Source organism: Oppia nitens, unplaced genomic scaffold (assembly GCF_028296485.1).
Source record: "Oppia nitens isolate AA-2021 unplaced genomic scaffold, nextdenovo-longstitch-racon4-pilon3 scaffold2_pilon_pilon_pilon, whole genome shotgun sequence".
Taxonomy (NCBI): Eukaryota; Metazoa; Arthropoda; class Arachnida; order Sarcoptiformes; family Oppiidae; genus Oppia; species Oppia nitens.
In genome coordinates this window covers 4,877,741-4,905,252 of record NW_026533210.1, presented here as the reverse complement: position 1 = coordinate 4,905,252, position 27,512 = coordinate 4,877,741, and the positions used below count along the sequence as shown (strand labels likewise).

The 27,512-nt window shown below is 24.5% G+C and overlaps 5 protein-coding genes and 1 pseudogene across 5 annotated transcripts; 4 read left to right on the top strand and 2 right to left on the bottom strand.

Moving 5' to 3' along the window:
• The first annotated feature begins 378 nt into the window (after positions 1–378).
• LOC128955144 (uridine 5'-monophosphate synthase-like) lies at positions 379–2,443 on the top strand. The gene is made up of 7 exons (XM_054300785.1): positions 379–654; positions 743–841; positions 923–1,108; positions 1,170–1,273; positions 1,327–1,776; positions 1,856–1,997; positions 2,058–2,443. Exons 1-7 carry the CDS (start codon positions 508–510, stop codon positions 2,421–2,423), a joined length of 1,494 nt encoding a protein of 497 aa, XP_054156760.1. The 5' UTR covers positions 379–507; the 3' UTR covers positions 2,424–2,443.
• Positions 2,444–12,500: 10,057 nt separating this feature from the next.
• LOC128955115 (cytochrome P450 4C1-like) lies at positions 12,501–15,504 on the top strand (annotated as a pseudogene).
• A 487-nt stretch (positions 15,505–15,991) lies between these two features.
• LOC128955116 (interferon-induced, double-stranded RNA-activated protein kinase-like) lies at positions 15,992–17,892 on the bottom strand. The gene is made up of 3 exons (XM_054300755.1): positions 17,622–17,892; positions 16,936–17,494; positions 15,992–16,867 (listed from the first exon to the last, which is right to left on the bottom strand). Exons 1-3 carry the CDS (start codon positions 17,779–17,781, stop codon positions 16,069–16,071), a joined length of 1,518 nt encoding a protein of 505 aa, XP_054156730.1. The 5' UTR covers positions 17,782–17,892; the 3' UTR covers positions 15,992–16,068.
• Positions 17,893–20,040: 2,148 nt separating this feature from the next.
• On the top strand, positions 20,041–22,418 carry LOC128955791 (prostatic acid phosphatase-like). The gene is made up of 2 exons (XM_054301467.1): positions 20,041–21,132; positions 22,371–22,418. The coding sequence occupies exons 1-2, from the start codon at positions 20,134–20,136 to the stop codon at positions 22,416–22,418; spliced, it is 1,047 nt and encodes a 348-aa protein (XP_054157442.1). The 5' UTR covers positions 20,041–20,133.
• A 23-nt stretch (positions 22,419–22,441) lies between these two features.
• On the bottom strand, positions 22,442–23,221 carry LOC128955790 (peptidoglycan-recognition protein 2-like). Its single transcript, XM_054301466.1, has 3 exons — positions 23,056–23,221; positions 22,577–22,948; positions 22,442–22,482 (listed from the first exon to the last, which is right to left on the bottom strand). Exons 1-3 carry the CDS (start codon positions 23,219–23,221, stop codon positions 22,442–22,444), a joined length of 579 nt encoding a protein of 192 aa, XP_054157441.1.
• Positions 23,222–24,806: 1,585 nt separating this feature from the next.
• On the top strand, positions 24,807–27,173 carry LOC128955789 (prostatic acid phosphatase-like). The gene is made up of 3 exons (XM_054301465.1): positions 24,807–24,819; positions 25,070–26,178; positions 27,168–27,173. Exons 1-3 carry the CDS (start codon positions 24,807–24,809, stop codon positions 27,171–27,173), a joined length of 1,128 nt encoding a protein of 375 aa, XP_054157440.1.
• Positions 27,174–27,512: the final 339 nt, after the last annotated feature.

Sequence of the window (27,512 nt, the reverse complement as noted above, 5' to 3'; positions counted from 1 at the left end):
GAACATAAGGAACTTTTGGAAAATAAAACGAGGTAAGGAATTTGATCTAACCCTATATAGATATACAGTATAAGTAAATACAGATAAGTGATATATAACTAACTATTTATTGAATTGAAATTTTCTAGTTTATTTATTTTAATAAAATATAAATTTTAATAAACTAAAATAATTAATTATAATTAATAAAATTTTTAAATATTTTTTAAATAAAACTAATTAGATTTGTTTTGTTTATTATTGTTAAAGTAATTTAATTTACAGAGTTTACAGTTATAAACTGAAACAAGTATTTTTGAAATTTCCCGGAAATTTTATATACATTATTAAGTATTAATAGTAAACTTATTACACACTATACTGTATTGTAATAATACTATAGAAATAAACACAACAAACACAACAAAGTTTTTAAAAGTCTGATCACATGTTTGTCACACTTGTTGTCTGTTTTTAAAGACATCATTGCATTCACACAACTGACTGATCGACTGATTGGCCGACAAAATGACTGACCAAACAATACTTCGTCAGTTAATCCGCGACTGTTTTCATCTAAAGGCCATCAAATTTGGCGACTTTGTACTGAAGACAGGCCGCCGATCGCCAATCTATCTGGACATCCGACCGATGGTCAATCAACCGGAACCATTGGTATTGTTGTATTGATTGGGATCTAATATAAGTGATGATAATTTTGTTGTTGTTGTTATTATTATTATTTATTATCATTTAATTAAAGATCACTTTAACTAATCTAATGTACGACAAGTTGATGGCCGAGAAGTTAGAGTTTGATCTGATTTGTGGCGTTCCCTACTCTGCACTGTCTATCGCTGCGGTAGGTTATCATCATCGGTGGTCATCCCATAGGATGAGTCAATCAATTAGTGACTAATTTTTGTTTTTGTTGTTGTCTTAGGGCATGTGTGTACTTAAAGAGTATCCCGAAAAAGATCCAAAAAAAGTACCAATGATTACCAAACGCAAAGAAATGAAAGACTACGGAACCAAACAAATGATTGAAGGCGTCTATCAATCGGGCGATCGGGTGGTCATTATAGAGGATATCATATCCAGCGGCACCAGTATTCTGGAAACGGCTATCGTATGTATATATGAATCAGTATTTTTTGGTGATATTTAATGAAATAATGTCTATTTTCAAGACATTAAGAAACGCCGGACTCGTGGTAACCGATGCCGTAGTTTTCATTGATCGCCAACAGAATGGCGTCAAAAATATGAAAGAGTTTGGTCTCAATATACACAGGTTTGACATCTAATATAATAATCAATAATTGATTGATTGATCACTTCTTTTAGTATTATTGGTGTCCGCACAGCACTCAAGATCCTGGAAGAGGAACACCTAATAAGCAAAGAACAAAAAGACAATACTATTCAATGGATTGATAACAATCGTCTCGATGTCAACGATGATGTACTCAATGATTATCGTCTATTAGATCCCAGCAATCAGTCATCATCTGCAGCGGCAATAAAACGGTTGTCCTATGAACAGCGCGCCGAACTACCCACCAGTCATCCGCTGGCCAAACGATTGTTCCGATTGATGGCAAACAAACAAAGCAATCTTTGTGTAGCCGTTGATCTTACAGATGACCAACAAATATTGGATTTGGCGAAACAAATTGGTGACCAAATTGTCATTTTGAAGCTTCACATCGATATTGTTGACAATTTTAACGATAGATTTATCGATGAATTAAAATCAATTGCCGAACAAAAGGAGTTCTTGATATTTGAAGACAGGTTTGTGATAACAATTTGATCCAACAATAAAACAATAATGAAATTTATTGATTGATTGATTTATTTATTAATATTTCAGGAAATTTGCTGACATCGGACAGACAGTCAGTCTCCAGTACACGAAAGGTGTGTTTAAGATCAGCAGTTGGGCTCATATAGTGAACGCACATTTAACTGCCGGTCCCGGAGCTTTGGAAGGCCTACGCAAACACATCGCCAATGTATGTGTCATTATTTGCGATGAAAATTATGATAATTGGATTTGATTTTTTCATCTATAGAATAGCGAAAGAGGTTGTCTACTAATAGCATCCATGAGCTCAAAGGATAGCCTAATGGGCGCTAACTATACGAAAACAGCCTATAAATGGTCGAAGAAGTTCAGTGATGTTGTCTTCGGTTTTATTAGTCAATCGCGAGTCTCAGCTGACCCTTCGGTCATACATATGACACCCGGAGTGAGTATAGCTGCAAATGGCGACCCACTCGGCCAACAGTATGTTTCGCCCGAAACGGCAATTAACGAAAGGGGTGCCGATGTGGTCATTGTCGGCCGTGGTATCACCAGCTCTACTGATGTCAAACAATCGGCCGAATCGTATCGTAAACTAGCGTTTGATGCATATCTTAATCAAATAAGTCAGTGATTAAGTAAACAAATAGATTTACCGTAATTTTGTTTGAAATAAATACTTGATTTATACTATGATTTTAAAAATTAATTAAATTTTTTAAATAAATAAATAAACAAATTATTTTGAATAAGTATATTTCACTTTCACTATTTCAAATATTTATTGATATTTAAAATTATATTATAATACAGTAATAATAAAAACAATTAATTTTTTATATCTATTTAATGTTATATAATATTTTATAACTACCGTAATATCCAAACAAACAAAAGTTAATTATTCTTAAACTCTTTGAACTATATATAAATTATTAACAAATTATCAATAATATAATAATAACCAATTATTTTGTTACATTAAATACAATACTTATAATTACTATTGATTTTTTTTAGTATAAAGTACCGTATACCGCGATCTTATCGGACCAGGTCCTATAAAGTAAAACGTGTCCTTAAATGTCACGAAATAGGACCATGGTAACCGCTTGTTTTTTATAGTTACTAAATTTAGGACCACTATTGATGTATCGGTTATATTATATTTTATTTGTGTTGACATCTATAATTTGAGTCCCGGTAATTATTATTTATTTAATGATTATATGAATTGTTAACAAAATAGGACCGGGAGGTCCTATTTTGTCATACATTGGACAGGGGGTCCTATTTTGTCATCATATAGGACCATAGATACACGGTAATTTTCCAAAATCGAATTTAGGACAGGTCCGATAAGATCGCGGTATACGGTAAATTAAATTATTAATTTTGTTTTTATACACTTAAGTTAAGGTTTCATATTTACTTAAATTATTTACATATTATTTATACTCATATTATTATTATATATTTAATATTATATTCATATTCTCTCTCTCTCTCTCTCTCTCTCTCTCTCTCTCTCTCTCTCTCTCTCTCTCTCTCTCTAATTATCGTTTGCTTTTTTTAAATAACACAAATAAATTTTGTAACATAATATTTAACTTGGATAGAAAAGTGTAATAAAATATATAAAATTAAATTTATATGTAAAAATTTGATTTAAAAATATAAAAGATCTTAAGTCAATATAAAACTGTAACTTAAGTTTTTTTGGTTAAAAGAATAGAATTATTGAATTTATTAAATAATAATAAAAATTTCTACTTAAAAATCAATTTTACATTATTATACTCTTATATTAAAAATTATTTAATTTTGTTATCAAATAAAATTTTAAATTTCATACTCATTATACTAATTAATTATACATATACACTGGTACCCCCTGTACCTATACCCCACCCCTGAGATCAAAAACCTTTAGTAACCCTGATATATAGTATACTTAAATTTTTAATTAAAAAAAGGTAATAAATACATAATAATAAAAACAAGTAAAATTTTATTTTGTTGAAAAATCATATATTATACTTATATAGAGTATACTAAAATTTACATTTTTATTAAATTTTATAATTAAATTGTAATTAAACATTTGTTTTTGTTACTAAAATTAAATTTTATGATATTTTTTATATGATTCAGCAAATTTGTGTGTAAATAGAAAAAATCGTAAAAATATTATAAACATCTAAATTAATAAAAATAAATATTAATAAATTTGTTGAAACATTATATATTTTTTACAATATATTGTTTACCGTAAATGCTGTCCGTTTAGTCATAACAAACTGATTGCCACAACTAAAGCCAATTAAATACTGTTTATTTCCCACACGTGTTAAACAATTTAATAACTATTATAAATATTATTTTTAGAAATTATATAAAAAATTATTACAAATGTTTAATTAAAATATTTTCAAACCTACTTTAATCTTATTTCTAACTTCAATATAGTTATTATATTTGAAATAAAATTTCAAAAACAATTTATAGGTTTTAGAGGTCTCGCTATTGATTGAAGCTGTAATTAAATTAAGTGATAGTATACCCAACAAAAATGATATGTCGGCCGATCCACAAATAAATAGCGATAGGACTACCAGTTTCTGAAACAATACCATATGTGTGACCAATAGGGTCAGTGGCACTATTGAATAGCATACGCAAAAATAGTAGTTACGCCAAAATTGATTGTGTCGGTTTAAATTAGTACATATTTTATCATGCTCATGGATCATCAATTTCACAAAATAAGCTAAGTTTTTTGTTGTCAACTTTTTATTATTATTATTGATTTTAATTAATAATTGATTATTGAATTGTTTGAAACATGCCTTAATATAATGACATATAGTGTAGTAATAGAGAAAACAATAGTATATAGTCGTACATATATTATGTATGAATAGTTGATATAAAATTATTGATACAAAACCGTAGGTCAGAAACTGGCCGACAGTTAAATGTAAGACCAGTGATGTTGTAGAGTAAGTAATAGCAAATATATTCATTGATTTAATACAATTATCAATAATTTGTTTCATCAAACCTATCCTTTTAACTAAACTATCTATAAGCTGACGATCCTGTAGTCCGATACGGGATATATTATCCAAACCGCTTAATGCACGCATAACCGAAAACCAATCATAATTGTAACTATGATTCATAACATATACCAATAATATACCCAATATGGTAAAAATAATAGCAGCCAGGTAGATAATTTTGACAATACCTTGCATAAATTGGACTACATCAAAATATATAGGTGACAAACCAGTATTATTATTATAACTAAAATAATATATAATAAAACGTATGACTTGTATAGTCATACTAAATGTTAACAATAATGTCCTAAATTTTTGTCTAACCCGTTGTCGTTTATTGGCACCTGTATAACACATATCATGTCTATAGAGTATCCAGTGATCAAATAATAATAAATGTAGATTTTTGACAAACATTTCAAATTGTTGTTTAAAAATATATTAAAATGATTATCAAATATTATAATAAACAATTTTTATTCCAAAATTTTATTTACTGTAAAACTATAATTAATAATTTAAGCAATATATTGTGAAAAATATTTTTAGATTTTGACTAATATTTAATTATAGTTATATTTTATTAAATATTTATACAAAAATATTTATATATCTGCATAGATTAATTATAAAGTATATTAATTATTATGCGCTAAATTTGCTACAAATTATATTATACTACTTTTTTCAACATTAAATTATAATTACTAGAGTATAGTAATAATACTAATTTTTAGTCACTATAATATGATTAATGTGAGAACAATAAATATTTTAGTGACAATATTAAATTATATATATATATATAAAATAGAAATAAACTAAAAATATTTTTTTTGAAATTAATTAGAGTTTTAGTAATTGTATAGTTATAAAATAATAAAAATTTTACTAGATTAATTAAGTAACAAAATTTAGAAAAAAATTAATTTTATATAACATAATACAATAAAAATTTATTGTTTGACGATTTTAATATATAAATAAAAATTAAAAATGGTAAGTAATGTTATGTATGGTAACTACATGTATATGTAATTATAAAATTATTATGATTATTACATGCATTGTTTTAATATTACAAACATATTTAAGATAATTTTTTAAAAATTAATATTAGATTTATATTAATTGTATACTAAATTAAATGTTAATATTCATTGACGTTGTTAATCAAATATTTCATTTTAATACAAAATAAAAATATTTAAAACTATTAAAGTGTAATCTAATAGTGTAAATATTTTATTTATCAATAGTTCATTTAACTTTTTTTTATCTCATCAAATATTTAAAAAGTTTCAGTAGTATTTTATACTATATAATATATTAATATTAGCAATTTTGACATTTAAAATATATTCAAGAAAGTTATTTTCATTACTGAATTCTAATTGTAATTGTCTGTAGATTTTTTATTTTACATAATCTTAGTTATTTCAAAAGATTAAGCCTCAAAATAAATTAATATTGTGTCTATGTTTCTATATATATAACATATACTGTATAAATATAAAGAAAATCAATTCAAACAATAATCATGTTTTAGTATATAATAAACTTAATAAACTTACCAGAAGTTTGTATTGTATTTAATGATCTTAAATAATAAGAAAATTTTAAATTAATTCATTTTTTCGAGAAAAATATAAAAAATATACTTAATTATATATTTTTATAACAATTTAATTACTTTATGCATGTAAATTACACATTAATCTAATAAAAAAATTAATACAATACAGTTTTTGATTATTAAAGAAAAGTTTTATTATTATATTTGTATAACTAAATAGTATATTTCTTAATTTATTATAATTATTTATAAATATTATTAAACTCAAAACAAAATATAAATATTCATTATACTGTATATTTCTAATATTATCAATAATTTTATAATAATAATAATAATAATAATAAATTTTAAACAAACAATTGTTTTGCATTAATGCATATGCATTAATGTTTTACTTATATGAATACAATGCACCCATTTTTTTTATTAATTATTACAATAAATATAGATTATCATACAGTTATCCTAGAAATTATAATGTGTATCTAATAAATCTAATAAATTGCATAAATTTCTAGAAAATTACTTGTATTACAAAAATTTTACTTAATATTTATTAATGTCTATCTACGAATAAAAACTTTTAATAATATAATACTTCAATGTTAATTAATGATACTAATATCTATTTTTGTTTTAAAACATATTGAAATACATTTTTGTACAAATTTAGTAACTAACTTATATATAAATATTTTTATTGTTACTAAACTTAAAATACTGCACGAAAATATTGCAAACAATATGAATGATAATAAAATCAAAACAAATAAATTACTATTAAAACAGTGGCAAATACCGGGAGCAGATTGTCAACTCTATCGGATAGGGTTATCGCTATTTGCACCCAACTATCCATATGAACGAAACATTTACTATCATCCAGTATTGGTGTCCATATGTTTTATCGTGCATTTTGTTAGAAATGTTTTACTTGTTGTCATCAATTTTGACAACTATTCACCAGAGATTCATCTGTATACTGGAAATCTGGATTATTATCTAAGCACTGGCATCCTAAGCAACTCCATATGTGCAATGTGTGGTATACTGGTGATTGCCGCCTACGGTATCAACTATCGAGCGTATCGGGGATTTCAAAACAACCGCAACAAACCGTTACCCGACCTAAGCGTATGTAACGTATTTACAGGTTTGTTAAAACCGATAGATGTGGGCATTTCGGACAGTGGGGTAATGTTGAAAATAAGATCAGTTTGCTATAGAGCACTGATAGTTGCAAAGATAGGAACAAATACAGTGTGGTTTATAACGTTTGCATTGGTCACTACTGGTATTAATCAAAAATTTACATTCAAACAATATCTAACTATTGGTTTAGTACAGACCATTATCTGGGCTAATTGGGTTCACTATGCATTCAATGTAGTTGTATATCACGCAACCTATTATTACATAACAACTTATTATTTAGAAATCAAATTGAAGACAATGAATATGAAGTTAAAAAAGCGTATTATGTCGATAAACAATCATTTAAATATATCAATGAAAAACTTTTTGTATTCATTTAATTCATTGGCCATTGAAATAGCCTCCCATAATAAGGACTACTGGCAACACTATTTAGGCGTATATTGGGTATGCATTGACTCTATAATAGCAATGATAGCATTTGTGGCGTTTATGGGCGGTAAGACCGGACACCTGTATATACTATTGTATTTTATGGGCTATTTTTCACTACATGCCTACACATTGATGTTTATTATACACATATCTAATACCTTATTTATGGAGCCATTTGCTACATACAAATTAATGAACAGTTATTGTAGTACAAAACAATCTGCTAATTATGATATTAAATTTAAGGTAAAGTTAAATTGTAATTTTAGCAAAATGTTAACATTTTTAGAAATATATATTTTATAAAAAATAAATATCTATTATTATATTACAGTCGTTGGCTTTAATGGAAAGGATTGCTAAACGAAAAATTGGTTTTTGGTGTTGGAATGTATTTCTAATTAATAGACGTCGAGGTTATGAAGTAATTGAAAATTATTATTTTTATTATATATATATTTAATTTTTTTAATAATTATTTTTTTAGATTATAGGAATGATTGTACTAATATTTTTGAAGATATATGATGTGACCCGACAATCACATACAATCTAATCTATGATTTCAAATTTGATATAAAGTTTTACGAAAAGAAAACTATAATACATAATACAGATTATGATATCAATAAATAATAGTATTTTATAGATTTTGTAATAATTTTGTATCTATAAATTTATATATACTGTATAATAAGCAACATAGATATAAATTAACTATATATTTAGAATATATTTAGTTTAGATTAAAAACTATAGATATAAATAATAATTTATTAATTATTCAAAAATATATTTAACTAAAACTGTTATATATTGATTAAATTTTTGCTTATATATAATATTTATACTTAACATTATTTTTATTTACAACTAAATATGACAACAAAATACATTTTTACAAATTAATGTCTAAATGATTTCTATAATGAAAAGACAAGTTGTATGGATATATAATGAAATTTTCAATTTTATAAAATAATAAAATATCATTAATATAAAATAACTTGAAATAATAAAATTGTTAGGTAATTATAATTTTCACATTTTAATATATGTTTAGTTTATTATTAAATAAATTTGTATTTATCAAAATCAAATTTGTATTTGTATTAAAAATGTATCAAAATGTATATAATTATTAAATTTACAAACCTTTAATCTTTTACTTTATTCCCAATAATTATTTTTAAAACATTAAAATGTATTCAAATCAATTTAAATTAAAATTAAAATATTACTATATTTAATTTACAAGTCATTATAATGATTTTTATATTTTATGCTTTTATTAAATGTTTTAACAAATAAATATTATATTCATGTATAGCTAATAAATATATATAAACTTAAATATTATTTTATTTAAACTTTTAATAGAAATTCATTATAAATATAATACTGAGTCTACAAATTTATGAGTAAATAATAAGAATCGCATGAATATTATAAACATCTAGATTTTAAAAGATCAATAAAAAATTATAATTAATTAATGTTATATATATATATATGAATAAAATATAATAATAATAAATAATTAAATACCAAAAATGCTGTCCGTTTAGTCATAACAAATTGATTACCACAACTGAAACCAATAAAATGCCATTTGTTACCCACTTGTTGTATTGTATTTATTAACTTTATTACAAATTATTCACACACACACAGAAAATATTTTATTAGTAAAGTTATAATAAATGTTATGTTAATTTTATAGACTAATTATCGATAATATAAATACCTTAAATTTATCGCTGACTTTAATCAAAGACATATATTTTAAATATAATTTCATTAATAATTTATACGATTTGCTAACTTCGCTATTGATTTGGGCGGTTATCAAATTAAGACATACCAGTGTCAATATAAACACTATCAATGTAAATATTGTTACCATAAATGCTATAAATTGTAATTTTTGAAAAAACACTAAATGCACTGATATCAATAGGAACGGTATGTATGTATAACACACTGAAAAATAATATGATTTCCAAAATTCATTATATGTACAAATGTTACGACAAATGCGATTGTGATCTCTGAGGTGTTCCGATAAACCAATACTTTTAATAAATAATTTTTGTTTCATTTCGTTTGAAAATTTTATATTAATTTCTTTTAACCGAATTTGACAAAAATAACAAACAATATAATAATAGAGAAAACAGTAGCAAATAGTGGGCAGTATTGTAATAATAGACAAAATATATAAAACAGCACCTAATATGCCATATCGTAGGACATCCCATATGGACATAGTTAATGATATTGTGGTCAATGCGTAAATTGTGGCAAATATAATAATATAGACCAGAATATAATTGATAACTTGTTTCAAAAATTTTACTCTAAATATTAAAACCCTAACCAATAGTCTATCGGTTAAACCGATGTTATAAAACATTTTTCGTCCGCTTAATGCCTCAATTATTTCAAACCATTCATAATTGTAACCAAAATTCATAATATATATCAATTTGAGACTTAATAATGTACTAAATATAGTAGACAAGTAAGCCATTTGATCCAGGCCTCCCATATGTTGCATGATATCAAAATAATAGGCCGGTAGTTTACCATAACTTGATTTAAACAAATAGATAAGTGTCCTAATAAGACATAATAACAGTGACAACAATAATAGCATTGTTTTAGTTGTCTGGTGAACCAGTTTCAGATGAATATTATATTTTTTATATTTATAAATTATCCAATGATTAAATAATAATAGATGCAAATTAGTAATCACCATCATATCAAAATAGATCAACTAAATCAAATAATAATAATTATTAATATTTATTATTAAAAATTAGTTTTTATACTGTATAAACTAACTTTTTATAATATATTTATTATAATAGTTGAACTAATAACCTATCAAATTGCTTGTATTAAAATTTAATTATATAATATTTTGACATTTAAATTGATAACATGAAATAGCGTTAGATATAATAAACGTTTATTTTTGATGACAATATTTTTCAATAATAACAATTTTATGTAATTTATAATAATAATAAGTGAAAATAAAAATACATTTAATTTATTTATGTAAAAAATTGATTCATAAAACGGATTTATTATAATTATATTAAGTTACTTAAAATGTTATTTATAGTACTAATAATAGCACAGAAGTACTGTAATACAGAATAAATGTAATGTTTATAATAAATATAATACTGTAATAATAATATTAACAATAATAACATAATAAAAATCAAATATTAATTAGGAATTTAAAAAATAAATTTTACATTTGTTTAGAGTCTACTAAACACTAATAAACACAATTAATTTGTGTATTGCATTGAGATTATTATTTTTTTTGTACAAAAATTGGTACATGTTTTTTGTGAAATCAATGTACAGTAATATTATTTATAAATTGCATTAATGCAACAATTGTTTATTATTTGACATTTATATTTTTTTATATGATTTCAAATTATAAATATTATAAATCATTAATACTATATTTATAATTCTAAAAATATTATATATTTCTAATAATAATGTACTTAATTATATTTGATAATAATAATAATGTAATAATAAATAAATAAATAAAAATTATTAGTAATGCATGCAATGTAAACTTACAATTTTATTTTTTTTTTTCTAAGAATCCTATTAATAATAAATTAAATTTTTATTGTAATCAAAATAATTGTTTGTAAACAATAATTTTATGTAATTTTATAATTATGAAATAATTAAATTTTTTTATAGTAGTTATGTAAATGCTTTAATTGAAAAATTATATTATTGGTATGAAATCAATTAATATTTTAAATAATTTCGAAAGTGAAAATTTCATATACTATTTGAATTTTTTTTTTAATAATTAATTTGAATAATATTAATCTATTTTCATTAACATTTAGTTGCTATTTTTACGATAATTTTTGTTAAATTTAAATTTTAAACAGTACATATAACTTATATATTTATATATATATATATATATATATATATACATATGTTTACACTGTATTATACAGGTATATTATACAGGTATTAAATTTACTATTTGGAAAAATGTTAATATCATATACTGTATATCACATATGTATACCGTTATTATGTCTTATGTCTATACTTTATATAATAGTATAAATTATAATTTATAATATAATTCTAGACTAAAAATTATGTTAATCAAAATTAATTTAACATAACTACAGTAAATAACTATATTTAAAAATAAGATAATAATATTATTTAATAGAAAAATACTGGAAAAAACAAACTGATAACAAATAATTTACAGTTTAGATAACAGATATATATTAATATTTAATCAATAATACTGTATATGTGTTGTAGATTTTAAATGAGTCAAACAAATTGATGAACTCAATCAACAAATAAAAAATGTTATCAATTTAACATAATGTAAATAATAAATTAAATTTTATATAATAAAACATATTTATATAATATCAACGTTAGCACTTCATTATAAGGAAATAATAATTTATACATACATTAGTTGTTAAAATTGAAAATATAATAACAATAATAATTTGTTTTTTATTTGTTGTTAATTTTTGCAATAATTTTTTAATAATTTTGTATTATTTTATTTGTTAATCAATAATAATACTAATAATGATTGATGAATATTTAAAATCATTAATACCGTTTAGTGGTCAATATATAAGTAATGCACTAATACTAGCATCAATTTTGTCAATTGTTTCATTAATAATAGTAAAATATGCCAAATATGTTGAATACAAACACAAAGTTGATTTAATACCCGGACCCAAATGTAGTAAATTGTTTGGCACTTTCATTGGCAATTTGGAGCTATTTTGGACTTATATCAAACAATTGGATAACTTTACTTGTTTGTAATCATTATATAATTTATATAAACTAATTAAGAAAAATGTTTTATTTAAATATTATTTAATTAATAATTTGTATTTGTATTTAAAGTACTACAAGACAAAGCATTGGAAATAATAACAGGTGTGACCCGATCCTATCAGGATCAAGGTTTAGGTATATTTAAGTTTTGGTTGGGACCGGTTCATACATTAACTGTACTATTTAGAGCTGATACTGTTGAGGTATACAAACATATATATATATATATATATATATATATTAATATATAAATTTATTATTAAGTATTTAAGTTATTATAGTTATACCAATAAGTTATTATTTGATTTAAATTTTTTTAGCACATATTATTCTAGTTTATTTCACAGTATATTATTTAATTAACTTAAAAACTTTAATATTCTATTCAATTTGATATAAACTTATAAATTAATAAACCTTAAGCAAAAACAATATAATATATATTATAAACTTGGCTATAATTGGTTGTAGACTTATAAATTTAATGCAAATACTGTATTTAATTGAATATAATAAATTTATTAATAATCGATAAAATGCAACATTAATATTTAAAACAACAATACTTATTATTTATCTTAACTTAATAAAACTATACTGTTAAATATAATTTTATAGTTGAATATATAAATTAAATAATGCATGTAAGCAACTGTTATAACTAAATTAGTATAAATAATGTAAATGTAAATATCAATATAATGATCATGAAAATGGTTTTATTAATAGTGGAAAAATATTATACATTTAGATGTGCAATATTTAAATACACTAATAGAAAGAAATAATAAAATATTTTTAATGTAATACTAATAATATAATAATATTGTTGAACAGTGTAGATATAGTGTAAATTAGTTTGGTTAAACAAATATTAATATTTAAAATTATCAATATAGTTTATTTCATTTTGTTCAGTATCAGTTTGTTTCATTTTATATTTTAATATTTATTATTATTATTGTTATATTTTATATAATTATAATAAATTTATTTAAAAAATTATATTTTAAGAAACTATTATCCAGCAACGTTCACATTGAAAAATCTCGTGAATATAATTTTTTTAGGCCATGGCTAGGACTGGGTTTGTTAACCAGGTATGTATGACTTGTCGTATTTTCAGCTTAATATATATATAATATAGTACTTAAATGATATGATAATTAATGGCAGTTCAGGTGATCGATGGCGTTCCCATAGGAAGCTACTGACGCCATCATTTCATTTCAAAATCTTGGAAAACTTTATTCCCGTCATCAATGGTCAACAAAAGGTGATGATTGATATACTGGACCGTAAACTACTAGAAAACAATGGCCTTATTAATGATGTTCGTCCCATCATAACTAACTGTGCATTGGATACCATATGTGGTAAAATATATATTAATAGTATAAATATTTCTTTACTTATTGTATAATTAAAATCTAATTATCGTTAGAGACGGCAATGGGTGTGACAGTCAACGCACAGACCGATCTGAACTCACAATACGTACAATCAGTACGTAATGTCTTAATAATGTTTTTTCAACGGTTTCTAATGCCGTGGCTTTGGTCTGATATGTTGTATAAACGGTTTCCCTCTGGCAAACAGTTTTTGAAATCCACAGATATATTGCATAAGTTTACAGATTCAGTAATAATCCTAAATAACTAATATAATGAAAATTATATTTATTATTATTATTTTTTGTAAAATTAATTAAATAATAGGTTATTAAAGAAAGAAAAACCGAAATCATGAAGAATATGTCCGCCACAAGCAATGATAATTTGGATCAACTTATGGTAGACATGGGATCTAAAAGAAAACTGGCTTTTCTTGATTCGTTACTCGTCTATCATATACAACATCCCACAGAGTTTACCGAACTGGACATTCGTGAAGAGGTCGACACATTCATGTTTGAAGGACACGACACAACATCGGCTGCCATTCAGTTTTCATTACTATTAATAGGACTCGATATGAAAGTTCAGGTAATAGGGAGACAAAGAAAGAGAGAGAGAGAGAGAGAGATTTAAAAATGTTGTTTTAATACTCTTAGACCCGAATCCATGATGAGTTGGACAGCATATTCAGTGATGATATGACTCGCGATATAACAATGGATGACTTGCGAGACATGAAATATTTAGAACAATGTATTAAAGAAGCTCTTCGTCTGTATCCGTCGGTGCCATACGTGGCCCGAGTCAATCACACACCCTTCAAGTGGACGACTATGAAATACCGGCTGGTGCTACATGTGTTGTGTTGTTCTATATGTTGCACAGGGATCCTAAGGTATTTCCCAATCCGGAAGTGTTTGATCCAAATCGATTTGATACTGAGTCCAGTGCCAATCAACGACATCCCTATGCTTATGCACCATTTAGTGCCGGTCCCCGTAACTGTATCGGTCAAAAGTTTGCTATGTTAGAGGAGAAGGCACTGTTAGCTTCAATACTGAGACGTTATGAGATCCAATCCCTGACCCATAGAGATACTGTTAAACTTGATATGGCTGTTATTTTGAAGCCTAGCTCAGAGATTAAATTAAAAATTAAAAAACGATTTTAGTTTAAATAGGTTTACGGGTTTCTATAATAATATACTTAATAATAATAATAATTTTTATATCTTTATGTTTATCATATATCTTAGACATTATAGAGTAATGTATTTTATTATTTACAGTTATTTTTTAATAYAAAAATCTTTATGACTACTCAAATGTCTAATAAAAAGTTTTGCTTTTATTATAATAATTTTTATAAATATAATATTACAGTAATTTGCAATTTTAAAACAATATTGTTATATAATTTAAGTACACTTTGTATATTATAATCATATTTTGCATTTATTAACAATAAAAATGTAGTTTTTATTATAATTAATTACATTTTCATAGTACTGTATTATATTTTTATAATTATATTTAATTAAAGCTTAAAATATTAATAACATTTTATTGGTAAATATTATTGTAACTTAAAATAGAGTATAAAAATCAATTGTAATAAATTTGTTTTTAAAAAAATATTTTATTCAATGGCAAAGTTATAGTTTGTTTTGCGCTTATTTTATGTCATTGTATTGACTGGATATCCGGAGAAAAAATATTTTTGGATAATTTTTTAAAAAATTATTTATAATTAGAGTTCAAATAGACTGACTTCCTGTTGACCGCAACACTCAAACCGTTGGCAAAATTCCCAACCAAACCGACATTTGGTAACGAAATGTATTCGCAAATTATGGTCACAACTGTTGAATAGTGTCCGACGGAGACCAAAATTTTGCCACATTTCCACTGCTTTTCCGATGATAGCACCGGTATCTTGAATGACAACACCTTTTGTTTGGGAAAACTGTACCAAATTATTGACTCTACAGTACTTTTGTTGAGTAACATTGTTTATATTGTCTTTTACTATCACGTTATCATTATCTCCATCACTGGGCGAACAATAGATCACCTCATTGTTGTCTACATAGATGGCCCAAATGGTGGTCGACTCACTATTATCCCTATCCTTGACTTCAATTATATCGCCCGGTGTAGCATTCAATTGGCTTACTTCGTGAAATGTGTCGTCAATGGACAGGGATTTCATATTATCATCAATCAAATCAGTGTCTTCGTTGCTGTCAATTGAATCACAGATAACAACATCACTACCGGATGAAAGTCTAGCGTTAAGTTTATTGACGAGAAAGTTATGGAAAAATTTGATTTTGTAATTTTCAATAATTTTAAAAACATCCGATTGTTGTGTTATAGACATTATATTCTCATCGTTGAGATACCATCCCTTAATCCTTTCAAGTATCTGATGACAATTGGGTCGGTCATCATAGGACGGGTACTTAAGCATATCCAACACCAATGGTTCCATTAATTTATACTTTTCAATGAGTTTTGAATGTTTGCATTGCAATGACTTTTTGAAACTAAATAATAAATATTAAAATTATGTTAATTTAATGTTAAAAATAGATATAAAGTTATAATCTCTTACGAGTAGAGGTTAATATCAAATATATCCTGACATATCAGTGCCAGACTATAAATATCCGATTTGATATCATAATATTTGCTGTGAACCACTTCGGGTGCCATATATCTAACTGTTCCCTTGTCTCTGGTGTTGGACTGTCCGCTAAACTTCTGAAGTTTGGCGTAACCAAAGTCACATATTTTAAGAAATGGCTGATCCCTGACCATCACATTTTCAATGACCAAAACATTTTCCGGTTTAAGATCTCTGTGAATGATTGGCGCCGAAAATGTGTGCAAATAGTTGAGACAATTGACGAGCTGTTCGTGTAATTCACAAGAGAGGAAATACTCAATCAGTGCCCAACTGTAGTCAACACGACTTTCCTTAAACAGGATATTCTTGTTGTTTATAATGTCTCTTAAATTGTGATCACAAAACTCTGTCTGAATGTGAATCAGATTTCTATCAATCCATGCGTCGCGAAACTGGACCACAAAATCGGATCCTTTTGTTTGTCTGATTTCATTGAGCACCTGATACTCTTGAATGTATGTCTCGAAATTGCTATCATTGATCTCTATATATATATAATATATATATACAGTATATATATATATATATATATATATATATATTAAATAAAAAAGTTTAACTCAAAATTAGTTAACAACAAAATGTTTTTATTTAAACTTTTAAAACATTACCTTCTGTTATAATTTTAATGGCGTGTATTGTTTGATCATTTTTTTGTTTGACTTTCAATACGCGTCCAAAACTACCGGTTCCGCACTCATGGATAAACTCAAAATCTCTTTCACATTTGCCATCATTTTTAGGCAAATGCTTTTGCCATTTGTCGCCCATTGTTTAGTTTAAGGAGACAATAGCATTACATTTTACTTAATTATATTAAAATGATTACTTGTTATGAATCTTTTTTTAAAAAATAAATGATTCATTTCAATAAAAAACAACAAATCTAAACGTAATATTAATACAGTATAATACTGTAGTAATCATATATGTGTTATCTTTTATATTATATGGAGTTATTACAACATTTTATAAATACCTTAAGTTATATACTATCATAGTTGACATGGTATTTGAGATAATAATATAATGATGTACAGTATATATGTATATATTACATATATATCAATTATATATATATATATATATATATATATATATAAAATAATGAAAACTAATGTAAAATATGCTATAATATATATTTTTGAATACAGTAGATTATTTATTTTAAAACAATAAATTTAATATTTAAAAAAAATATTTTTTTTTAAATGTAATATATGTTATTTAATTATATATAATACTTTTAATATACGAAATTAAAAGTTTGTTTATAGATTAAATAATATTTATAATATTCATATTATTAAATACTATGTACACAATAGAATCAATAAGTTATAAATTAAAATCATTATAAAACATGTACAATATTTGCATAAATTAATATTTATTTAACACTTGACTTACATGTTAACAATAATTAAAATTACAATTTATTTAACACAAAAAAACTGTTAACATTATTAAAAATATACCGTATTTAACTTTATTTAATTTAAGTCAAGTAATACTATAATGTTAAATATGAAATTAGAAAATAAAAATATACTAATTATTTTTAGTTTAATTTTAATTTTTACTATATTTTTAACTAATGTGTATTGTGTGGGTAGTTGTCCACAAAAACAGTATCTCCTCTATCGGGGCCAATATGTAACCCGTTGTGATTGTAGCGATCATTTGGTCACTACTGACTCGACTAGTTTTATAACATGTAATTCAACTGCTTATCTAAATCTAATATTCTTGCAAATGGTTAACCAACTTGACTATCGGCACCGGTATTTTGATTCATTAACAATACAATCGTGTAATACAAAATCGTTGGATGTAAGCCTATTTCAAGGTATCAAATTCACAAATGTCAATATAGCCAACTGTTCAACAGTCAGTACCGTTAGTCAGCATTTGTTTTCGGGTACCACTAATACATTAGAGTATTTATCATTGGAGTTGAATCACCCGAACCTCGACAACTCACAGATGCTTTCATTGAATAAAAATTTGTTTCATTCGTTTATTCATTTATCACGACTTCAGGCGCTTAAGATAACTGGTTTCAAAAAGCTGGTCATACCTGATAAGGCATTTCAATCAGTTGGTGCTCCAAAAATGAAGTTAAAACAAATTTATTTCAGCAATGGTATCGGTATGTATCAACAATAACAACAACTATTATTTTTATGACATTAATATATTGTTTAATCTATATTTTTATGTTAGACTATAAAAATGCCATTCAATGGATAGGTAGTTCAGCATTTGATGAGTTATCTTATTTAGAAAGTATAGACTTTTCTAACGTCCGAATCGATGCCATTAAAGAATATGCTTTTCAATTGAGAGACAAAACACAGACATCTGGTTTGCGAYTGACATTTTCATCCGATAAACTACTGTCCACTGAGTTTAACAATAACTCATTTGTTGGCACTCAACGCATAGTTACCATAACTATAGTCTCCAGAGATTTTCACTCAGACTGTCACATACAGCTGATAGCCCAACACTGGCAGCAATTGCTCGATGAAAATCAAAAACATTTAATAGATATCAAGTGTGGACTGGGATGTGATGTAGAAAGTCTAAAACGAATGGCATGGATAGCAAAAAATATGAAATATTGGGATCAGATTCGTGGGAAATGTGCAAATGGTAGAGATCTGGTCGATGTCTTAAGACATTTCTTTAATATTGCTTTCAAGAAAAGACGCGGATAATAATTATTGTATAATTAATATTTTTTAAATTTAATAAAATTAAATTACGTTATTTAATTAAAACTGCATTTATTGACATTTATGCATTTAATGATTTATAAATTGAATGACAAATCATTTAGTTATTAATTTAATATTTAAATAAATAAAATATTTAATGACAAACAATTTTTATATATATAAGTAAATAACTATTTATTGTGTTTTTACTGTTTATCTAATAATGTTTTATAAAAAATTAATTTTTAATTTTTTCAGTATTTACTGCTATTTCATAATTATAAGTCCAATTGAGTTGTGGGACAATCACGACATCACTGACTTAAAACTGTTGCAAATAGTGCACAGACATGGAGACAGAAACACTTTAAACTACTACAAGAATGATCCGTTCAATGATATGGACAAGTATTGGCCGGAAGGGACGGGTGAGTTGTTTGCGTACGGAAAGTATAGGATGTATAAGTTGGGACAGTTTATACGTCAAGAATATGGCAAATATTTGGGATCAGAATACAGTCCTCGAGAGGTTTATACTAGAAGTTCGGCCGAATCGCGGTGTCTCGAGTCGGCCAGTATGGTAATGGCCGGAGCATATCCACCAATGAATAAGACATGGCAATGGAATCAAGGAAGAGACGCTCAATTAGGTCAAGAATGGCAACCGATGTCAATATATACTTATCCATTAGAAATGATGGACGAGGACAGGCTATTACGTATAGAAGCAAAGTGTCCAACAGCTCAACAGTTTAGCAAAAATTATTTCAAAACAACGGATAAGAAATTAATTGAAAAAAACAAACAGTTTGTTCAAAATGTTAGCAAAATTATTGGTGAATCACAGGAAAAAGTATTGGGCTTTTATGATGTCTTGTATATTGAATTGGAAAGAGGATACAAGTGGTCGGATAAAGGATTGATGTCCGAGGAATGGGAACAAACAGTATTGAAAAAAGTCAAAGAGTTTTACGATATTAGATGGTCAGGTTGTTTCAATGCACCGGTAGTTTGGAGAACACGTGGCGGACCACTTGTTAAAGAATTGCTAAAAAATTTTGACAACAAAATTCAAACAAATGACAAAAAATTTAAAAAGCTATTTCACTATTCATCTCATGATGATAAACTTGTTATACTATTGCAAGCACTGGGTGTTTTCAATAATCTAACGGTACCTTTTGGAGCAACCGTTTTATTTGAGTTGCACCAGAAGCCTGAAAACGGTCATTATTTTGTACGCCTTTACTATCACAACGAAACACTAACCGGTACACCACATGCCCTACGAATACCACAATGCGATTACCAAACGGACTGTCCGATTGATAAATATAGAGAATTGTCCCATAAATTGATTCCCGACGACTGGGAACAAGAATGTGGACTTACCGGAGCCGTACATAAATTAATTTTATCTTATTTTGTTATGTTTATTATTTTAATTAATTTTGTCTTCACTAACATTTTATAAACTGTTTTTATATCATTTATTTAATATTTTAAGATTATTATTATTTATATATATATTTTTACTTAATATTCAGTAAATTGATTGCCGACGAATGGAAACAGGAATGTGGACTTACCGGAGCCGAACATAAATTAATTTTATCGTATTTTGTTATGTTTATTATGTTTATTAATTTTGTAGTGTTTTTAATTTGATTATTATTTGTAATTTTAATAATTATTTATATTTTTTGCTTCAATTACTAAATATATATTATCTATTTTTTAAAATTATTTTTATCCAAATTTATTTTATCTATAATTATAGTTTAATAAAATTGTAATAATTATTATATATAATATAAGAAAATACAAAATATTTAATATTTAATTGAACTTTATATTATATTAATAGATCAAATAATAATAAATATCAATATATTGGAAAATATTACAATTAATATTTATTATTTTGGAAAGTTATCTAGTAATTAATATACAGTACATAGATAATAATAGATAGTAATCTAACTTAGTATCTATAATATTATTATCAGTTTAAAAAATCAATGTATAAAATATATTGTATCTAACTATGTATGATACTTATATTATGATTTATATGACTTATATTATAAGTTATAAATTATATTTGTATTTAATTATCAATATTATTGATATTAATATAATACATTTATTTTGTATTTTTACATTTAATATTGTTTTTAAAAATAACTACTTTCTAATTACCATTTTAACTTTAAATTTTTTAAAAATTTAGTTAAAATTAATTATTTAATTAAAATTTAGTTAAAATTTATACTTTTTAAAATAGTAAAATAAATAATTTTTTATTTAAATTTTAAACTGACAAATAAACTGTGAGTATATTACAACTAAAATATTTTGTATATTTTAAATATTAAATTAAAAAAATAATTTAAATAAATGCGTAATATAATAAATAAACATATATAAATAAATGTATATTTAAAATCTACTATAGATTAACTATAAAAGTAAAAGATTTAATTATTTTATATAAACATTAATGCATAAATATATAAATAAATTTGAAAAATTTAATTTAAAATATAAATATTTTAAAATTAATATATTTTATAAAATTAATATATTTTATAAAATTAATATATTTTATAAAATTAATATATTTTATAAAATTAGATATTCAGTGAATTAGATATTAGTTTATCTATCTCATCATTATTGTAATTGTTTAAAATGCTGCAAATGTTTTATATAGTCATACAAATGTTGTCCTGGACAGGAAGTTTTTCTAACATCCCGGTGCCCGTGAATATGATAATCTTGTCGAATAAATCCGTTTTTTACTCCACACTCCAGTAATTTATGAAATGTATTTAACATACTTTCCGTTGGCTTTTCATCATTAAAATTGCCAACAAATGCAACACCTATTGAATTATGATTCCAGTTTAGTGTATGAAATCCCTGTCGATTCCAACCGACCCCTTCATATACCTGTCCATTGCCACCTATAATGAAATTCCAGGCAATATCGGGCCAGTCTTTGTTAAACTGGTGATAGCTTTGCAGTGATCGCAATCTGACGCCACAAGACTCTAAAGATTGACACGTGTTTCCATCGTCCGTGTGATGAACAAACACGTGTTCGGCCGGAGGTATACTTGCAATCAATTGATTTGGTTGTCGTGCACGCCATTGTTGCCGGGGTATGATTAGTGGACAGGGATTGTATGACTGTTTGATAGCGTTAGTGCCTGATATAACAATATTGAGATGAAAAATTTAATTATTAATTAAACTAATGATAAGTAATGGCTTAAATTAAAATATTTTTAAAAAACAAACAAAAAAATACAAATACTTGAGTCTAAAGCGCAGTCAGGAGTGCCGTAACAACAGATGCCTCCGTCGGGACACAGGTTTCGCACTGAAAAACCTTTACAACAAAACTTATCTAAAATACAGACACCGTGTCTATCATTGTGGCCAACAGTGCCATCACATTGAATATAATTGTTTGCAATCATTTTGATATTTACTAATTGTGTTATTAATAGCAATAATAGTTGATAATATTTAACCATTATTAAGTGCATTATATATACAATATACTTAAGTTTTGACTAAACATTTGCAATAAACTGAAACAAATAAAATATAATATATATTATAAAATTATACAGTAATATAACTTTACATTAGTTTGAAAATGTAGTTAAAATATTTACGGAAGACATCATTTAAATCATGTTTTAAAAACTAGTTTTTTAAATATTGAATTAATATGTGAAATTAAAATGAGATTAATTTATTAAATAAATGTTTTTATTGTTTATTTTGATTGTTTTCAAGTTTATACATTAATTATTTAAAATTAAATAATGTTTTAATACAGTATTTATAATTATCAATATAATAAATACAATTTTATAATTAAACAAATTTTAAAAAAAATAAATGCAATATTAAATTAAATTGTTATATTGTTTAATAAATTTAATATTTATTTGTTTTCATAATATACAAATTAAATACGGGTCAATGCAGATTAATTATAATTTTACAAAAATTTTATTATTATTATGTTTATAATATTATCATATTATACATAATATTTCATTTTATATTAAATTTATTAATTTTTAAAAAATAGTTACAATTTAAAACTTTAATTAATTTTAATTAATTTTTAAATAATTCTGATATAAAACAATTTATAAAAAATGTTATATTTTATTTCGTTAATAAATATATGTTCATATATAAGTACATTAAATAATAATAAAAAAATAAATGTACTAATATTACATTAGTTAAAGCTCAATCTTTCACAAAATTAACTTGTTCAAATTATTTATTACACTGTAATGAATTGCATTTCGGTATCTTATATGTCTATTATTTCTTAATTTATTATAATTGTCTAATACTGTAAATAGTAATATATGTAATGAAAATCACGTTTTGAACACACAAAAATTTACTATTTTTATTTTATTTATAATATTATAAAGTATAACAAATTTAAGATAATTTTTAATAATATTTCAGTACATTTTCATATCAAAATAGTTAATATTATTAGATAACAATTAAAGATATTATTGGATACAAAGTCATACACACCTATCACATACCCATTAGTTTAAAAATTAAGATCAAATCAGTCAACAAAATACACAAATAATTATTATATTTATATAATACTTATATAAGTTATAATTGGAGGGAATCCTATTAAATGAACAAAAAATTAAATATAAATGTATCTAATATTACAAAATAATTGCTAATTTTACAATATTATATTATTTTTAATAATTTAATAATTATTTTTAAATAAACTAAAAAAATATTTAAATTTTAGCAAATAAGCAATTAATTTTTTAATACCCCCACCCTATAAGAGAATCCCAGGTCTAAAATATAATTTATTATTATTGATAAATGTTTACAATTTTTATAACCAAAAAACATGTGTTCACGTGAACTGTTTAGTTCAACATTTTTAATATCATATTAATATATAATAATTAATTGTAATTCTTTATCAATAAAAATATTTATTTGCTATTATTAAATAATAACAAAATTATTTAATAAATTATATCAATGGACTATATCGGTAAAATCCAGATTATTTTATGTGCGATAAACTTTTAATTGGAAAATTAACTTTTTATTACAAAATTTATATATAAATTGAATAACAAACCATTTACTTTTCAATAAAAAAGTTTGAAATGACAAATAGTTTTTTAATTTAAAAATATGTTATTTAACTATTAAAGTATTTTTTACCATTAATTCAATAATGTTTAATCAAACATTTAGTTTTAGTGTTTTTATCATTTACTTTATATTTTTAAGTCCAGTCCAGTTATGGGACAATCACGACATCAATAGTCTAAAACTGTTGCAAATAGTTCACAGACATGGAGACCGAAACACTGAAGATTACCTAAAGAATGATCCGTTCAATGATATGGACAAGTATTGGCCGGAAGGGTCGGGTGAGTTGTTTGCGTACGGAAAGTATAGGATGTATAAATTGGGACAATTTATACGTCAAGAATATGGCGAATATCTGGGATCAGAATACAGTCCTCGAGAGGTTTATATCAGAAGTTCGGCCAAATCGCGATGTCTCGAGTCGGCCAGTATGGTAATGGCCGGAGCATATCCACCAATGAATAAGACATGGCAATGGAATCAAGGAAAAGACGCACAATTAGGTCAAGAATGGCAACCGGAGCCCATATATACCTATCCATTGGAAATGATGGACGAGGACAGGCTATTACGTGTAGAACCAAAGTGTCCAACAGCTCAACAGTTTAGCAAAAATTATTACAAAACAACGGATAAGAAAATGATTGAAGAAAACAAACAGTTTGTTCAAAATGTTAGCAAAATTATTGGTGAATCAGAAGAAGAAGTATTGAGCTTTTATGATGTCTTTCACATTGAGTTGGAAAGAGGATACAAGTGGTCGGATAAAGGATTGATGTCCGAGGAATGGGAACAAACAGTGTTGAAAAAAGTCAAAGAGTTTTCCGATATTAGATGGTCAGGTTGTTACAATGCACCGGTAGTTTGGCGAACACGTGGCGGACCACTTGTTAAAGAATTGCTAAAGAATTTTGACGACAAAATTCAAACAAATGACAAAAAATTTAAAAAACTATTTGACTATTCAACTCATGATAATAAACTTGTTATACTATTGCAAGCACTGGGTGTTTTCAATAATTTAACGGTACCTTTTGGAGCAACCGTTTTATTTGAGTTGCACCAGAAGCCTGAAAACGGTCATTATTTTGTACGTCTTTACTATCACAACGAAACACTAACCGGTACACCACATGCCCTACGAATACCACAATGCGATTACCAAACGGACTGTCCGATTGATAAATATAGAGAATTGTCCCGTAAATTGATTCCCGACGACTGGGAACAAGAATGTGGACTTACCGGAGCCGTACATAAATTAATTTTATCTTATTTTGTTATGTTTATTATTTTAATTAATTTTGTCTTCACTAACATTTTATAAAATGTTTTTATTTCATTTATTTAATATTTTAATATTATTATTTATATTTTTTTTAATTAATATTCATATATTATCATTTGTTTTTGTATTATTTCGAATAACATTTATTTATAATTATAATCAAATAAAATTGTGAACAATTGTTATGATAATACAAAACTTTTAAAATTTAATTGTTTACATCATATTTATATATATAGAGAAAATACTGTATAAAATAATATATTTATATATATAAATATTATAGCAGATAATTTTATGTGAAAGTTATTAGCAGTTTAAATAATCAATTTATAATAATTTATATGTACCTGTATATGGTATAAGTAATAAACAATCATAGTATTTATAAAAAAATAATGTTAGTGTTGATACATAATATTTATTACAAATTATTTTTAAAAATCTATATATAATTTTGTAAATTACAAAAATTGGACTAAAAATTAATTTTATATTGAAAAACTATTGTTGACAACTAGTGTTGTGTACTGTCTATGCTTTTTAAAAATTATTATTTATGACATTTATGTTTCTCACGATATCACTCATTGCTAATGTTATCTGAAATGTGTTTTTGTTCATTAATGGTATATACAGTGGAAATATATTAATATTCAAACAAATAATATAAATAACAAAATGTGTGATAAAAATACTACTCACATATAGATATCATAATAAATAAAAATTTTCACTATTTATTCAGCTTTCAATTGACATTGATTTTTTAAAATAAAAATGCTATGACTTAACTATTTATTACGTGACTTTAATTAATAATTAAATTAAATATTAAATACATAAAAAGTCAATAATAATTGAATATATCAATTTTTATTATTTTCAACAAAAAATAAAATAAAATCAAAAATAATTTTTCATATAATTTTCTATATATTTTATCATCACAGATATAACTAAGTATAAATTAGTAATGAATATAAATTAACTAGTTAAACAACATTCAAATAATTTAAATTAATTTTTAAAATCAATGTTATATAATATTACTACAGTGTTATTGTAATTTAATTTATTGATTTCCGGTTCATTAATAATTTAATGTGAAAAAAGTTGCTTATTATCATAAGTAATCGTTGTTTTCAATTTATTTTCAAAAAATAATATAATAAAGTTATCCTTAATAGTTATTTGAAAAAAATTCTACATTTACATCATAATATATATAGTGTATATAATATATACGTCACTTATATATTAATTGCATGTTTTATTTTGCTAAATAATTTTCACAA

What these genes read in the sequence shown, in the direction of transcription:
- LOC128955144 (XM_054300785.1), top strand. Translation starts at nt 508, where the DNA reads ATGACTGACCAAACAATACTTCGTCAGTTAATCCGCGACTGTTTTCAT. An exon ending in GTATTCTGGAAACGGCTATC is followed by an intron (nt 1,109 to 1,169) that starts GTATGTATATAT and finishes TCTATTTTCAAG; the next exon opens with ACATTAAGAAACGCCGGACT. An exon ending in TTTGGTCTCAATATACACAG is followed by an intron (nt 1,274 to 1,326) that starts GTTTGACATCTA and finishes CACTTCTTTTAG; the next exon opens with TATTATTGGTGTCCGCACAG.
- LOC128955791 (XM_054301467.1), top strand. Translation starts at nt 20,134, where the DNA reads ATGGACAAGTATTGGCCGGAAGGGACGGGTGAGTTGTTTGCGTACGGA. An exon ending in AATGTGGACTTACCGGAGCC is followed by an intron (nt 21,133 to 22,370) that starts GTACATAAATTA and finishes TTATAAAATTAG; the next exon opens with ATATTCAGTGAATTAGATAT.
- LOC128955790 (XM_054301466.1), bottom strand. Translation starts at nt 23,221, where the DNA reads ATGATTGCAAACAATTATATTCAATGTGATGGCACTGTTGGCCACAAT. An exon ending in TGACTGCGCTTTAGACTCAA is followed by an intron (nt 22,949 to 23,055) that starts GTATTTGTATTT and finishes TTGTTATATCAG; the next exon opens with GCACTAACGCTATCAAACAG. An exon ending in TGATGAAAAGCCAACGGAAA is followed by an intron (nt 22,483 to 22,576) that starts GTATGTTAAATA and finishes CCGGGATGTTAG; the next exon opens with AAAAACTTCCTGTCCAGGAC.
- LOC128955116 (XM_054300755.1), bottom strand. Translation starts at nt 17,781, where the DNA reads ATGGGCGACAAATGGCAAAAGCATTTGCCTAAAAATGATGGCAAATGT. An exon ending in CATTAAAATTATAACAGAAG is followed by an intron (nt 17,495 to 17,621) that starts GTAATGTTTTAA and finishes ATATATATATAG; the next exon opens with AGATCAATGATAGCAATTTC. An exon ending in TTTGATATTAACCTCTACTC is followed by an intron (nt 16,868 to 16,935) that starts GTAAGAGATTAT and finishes TTTATTATTTAG; the next exon opens with TTTCAAAAAGTCATTGCAAT.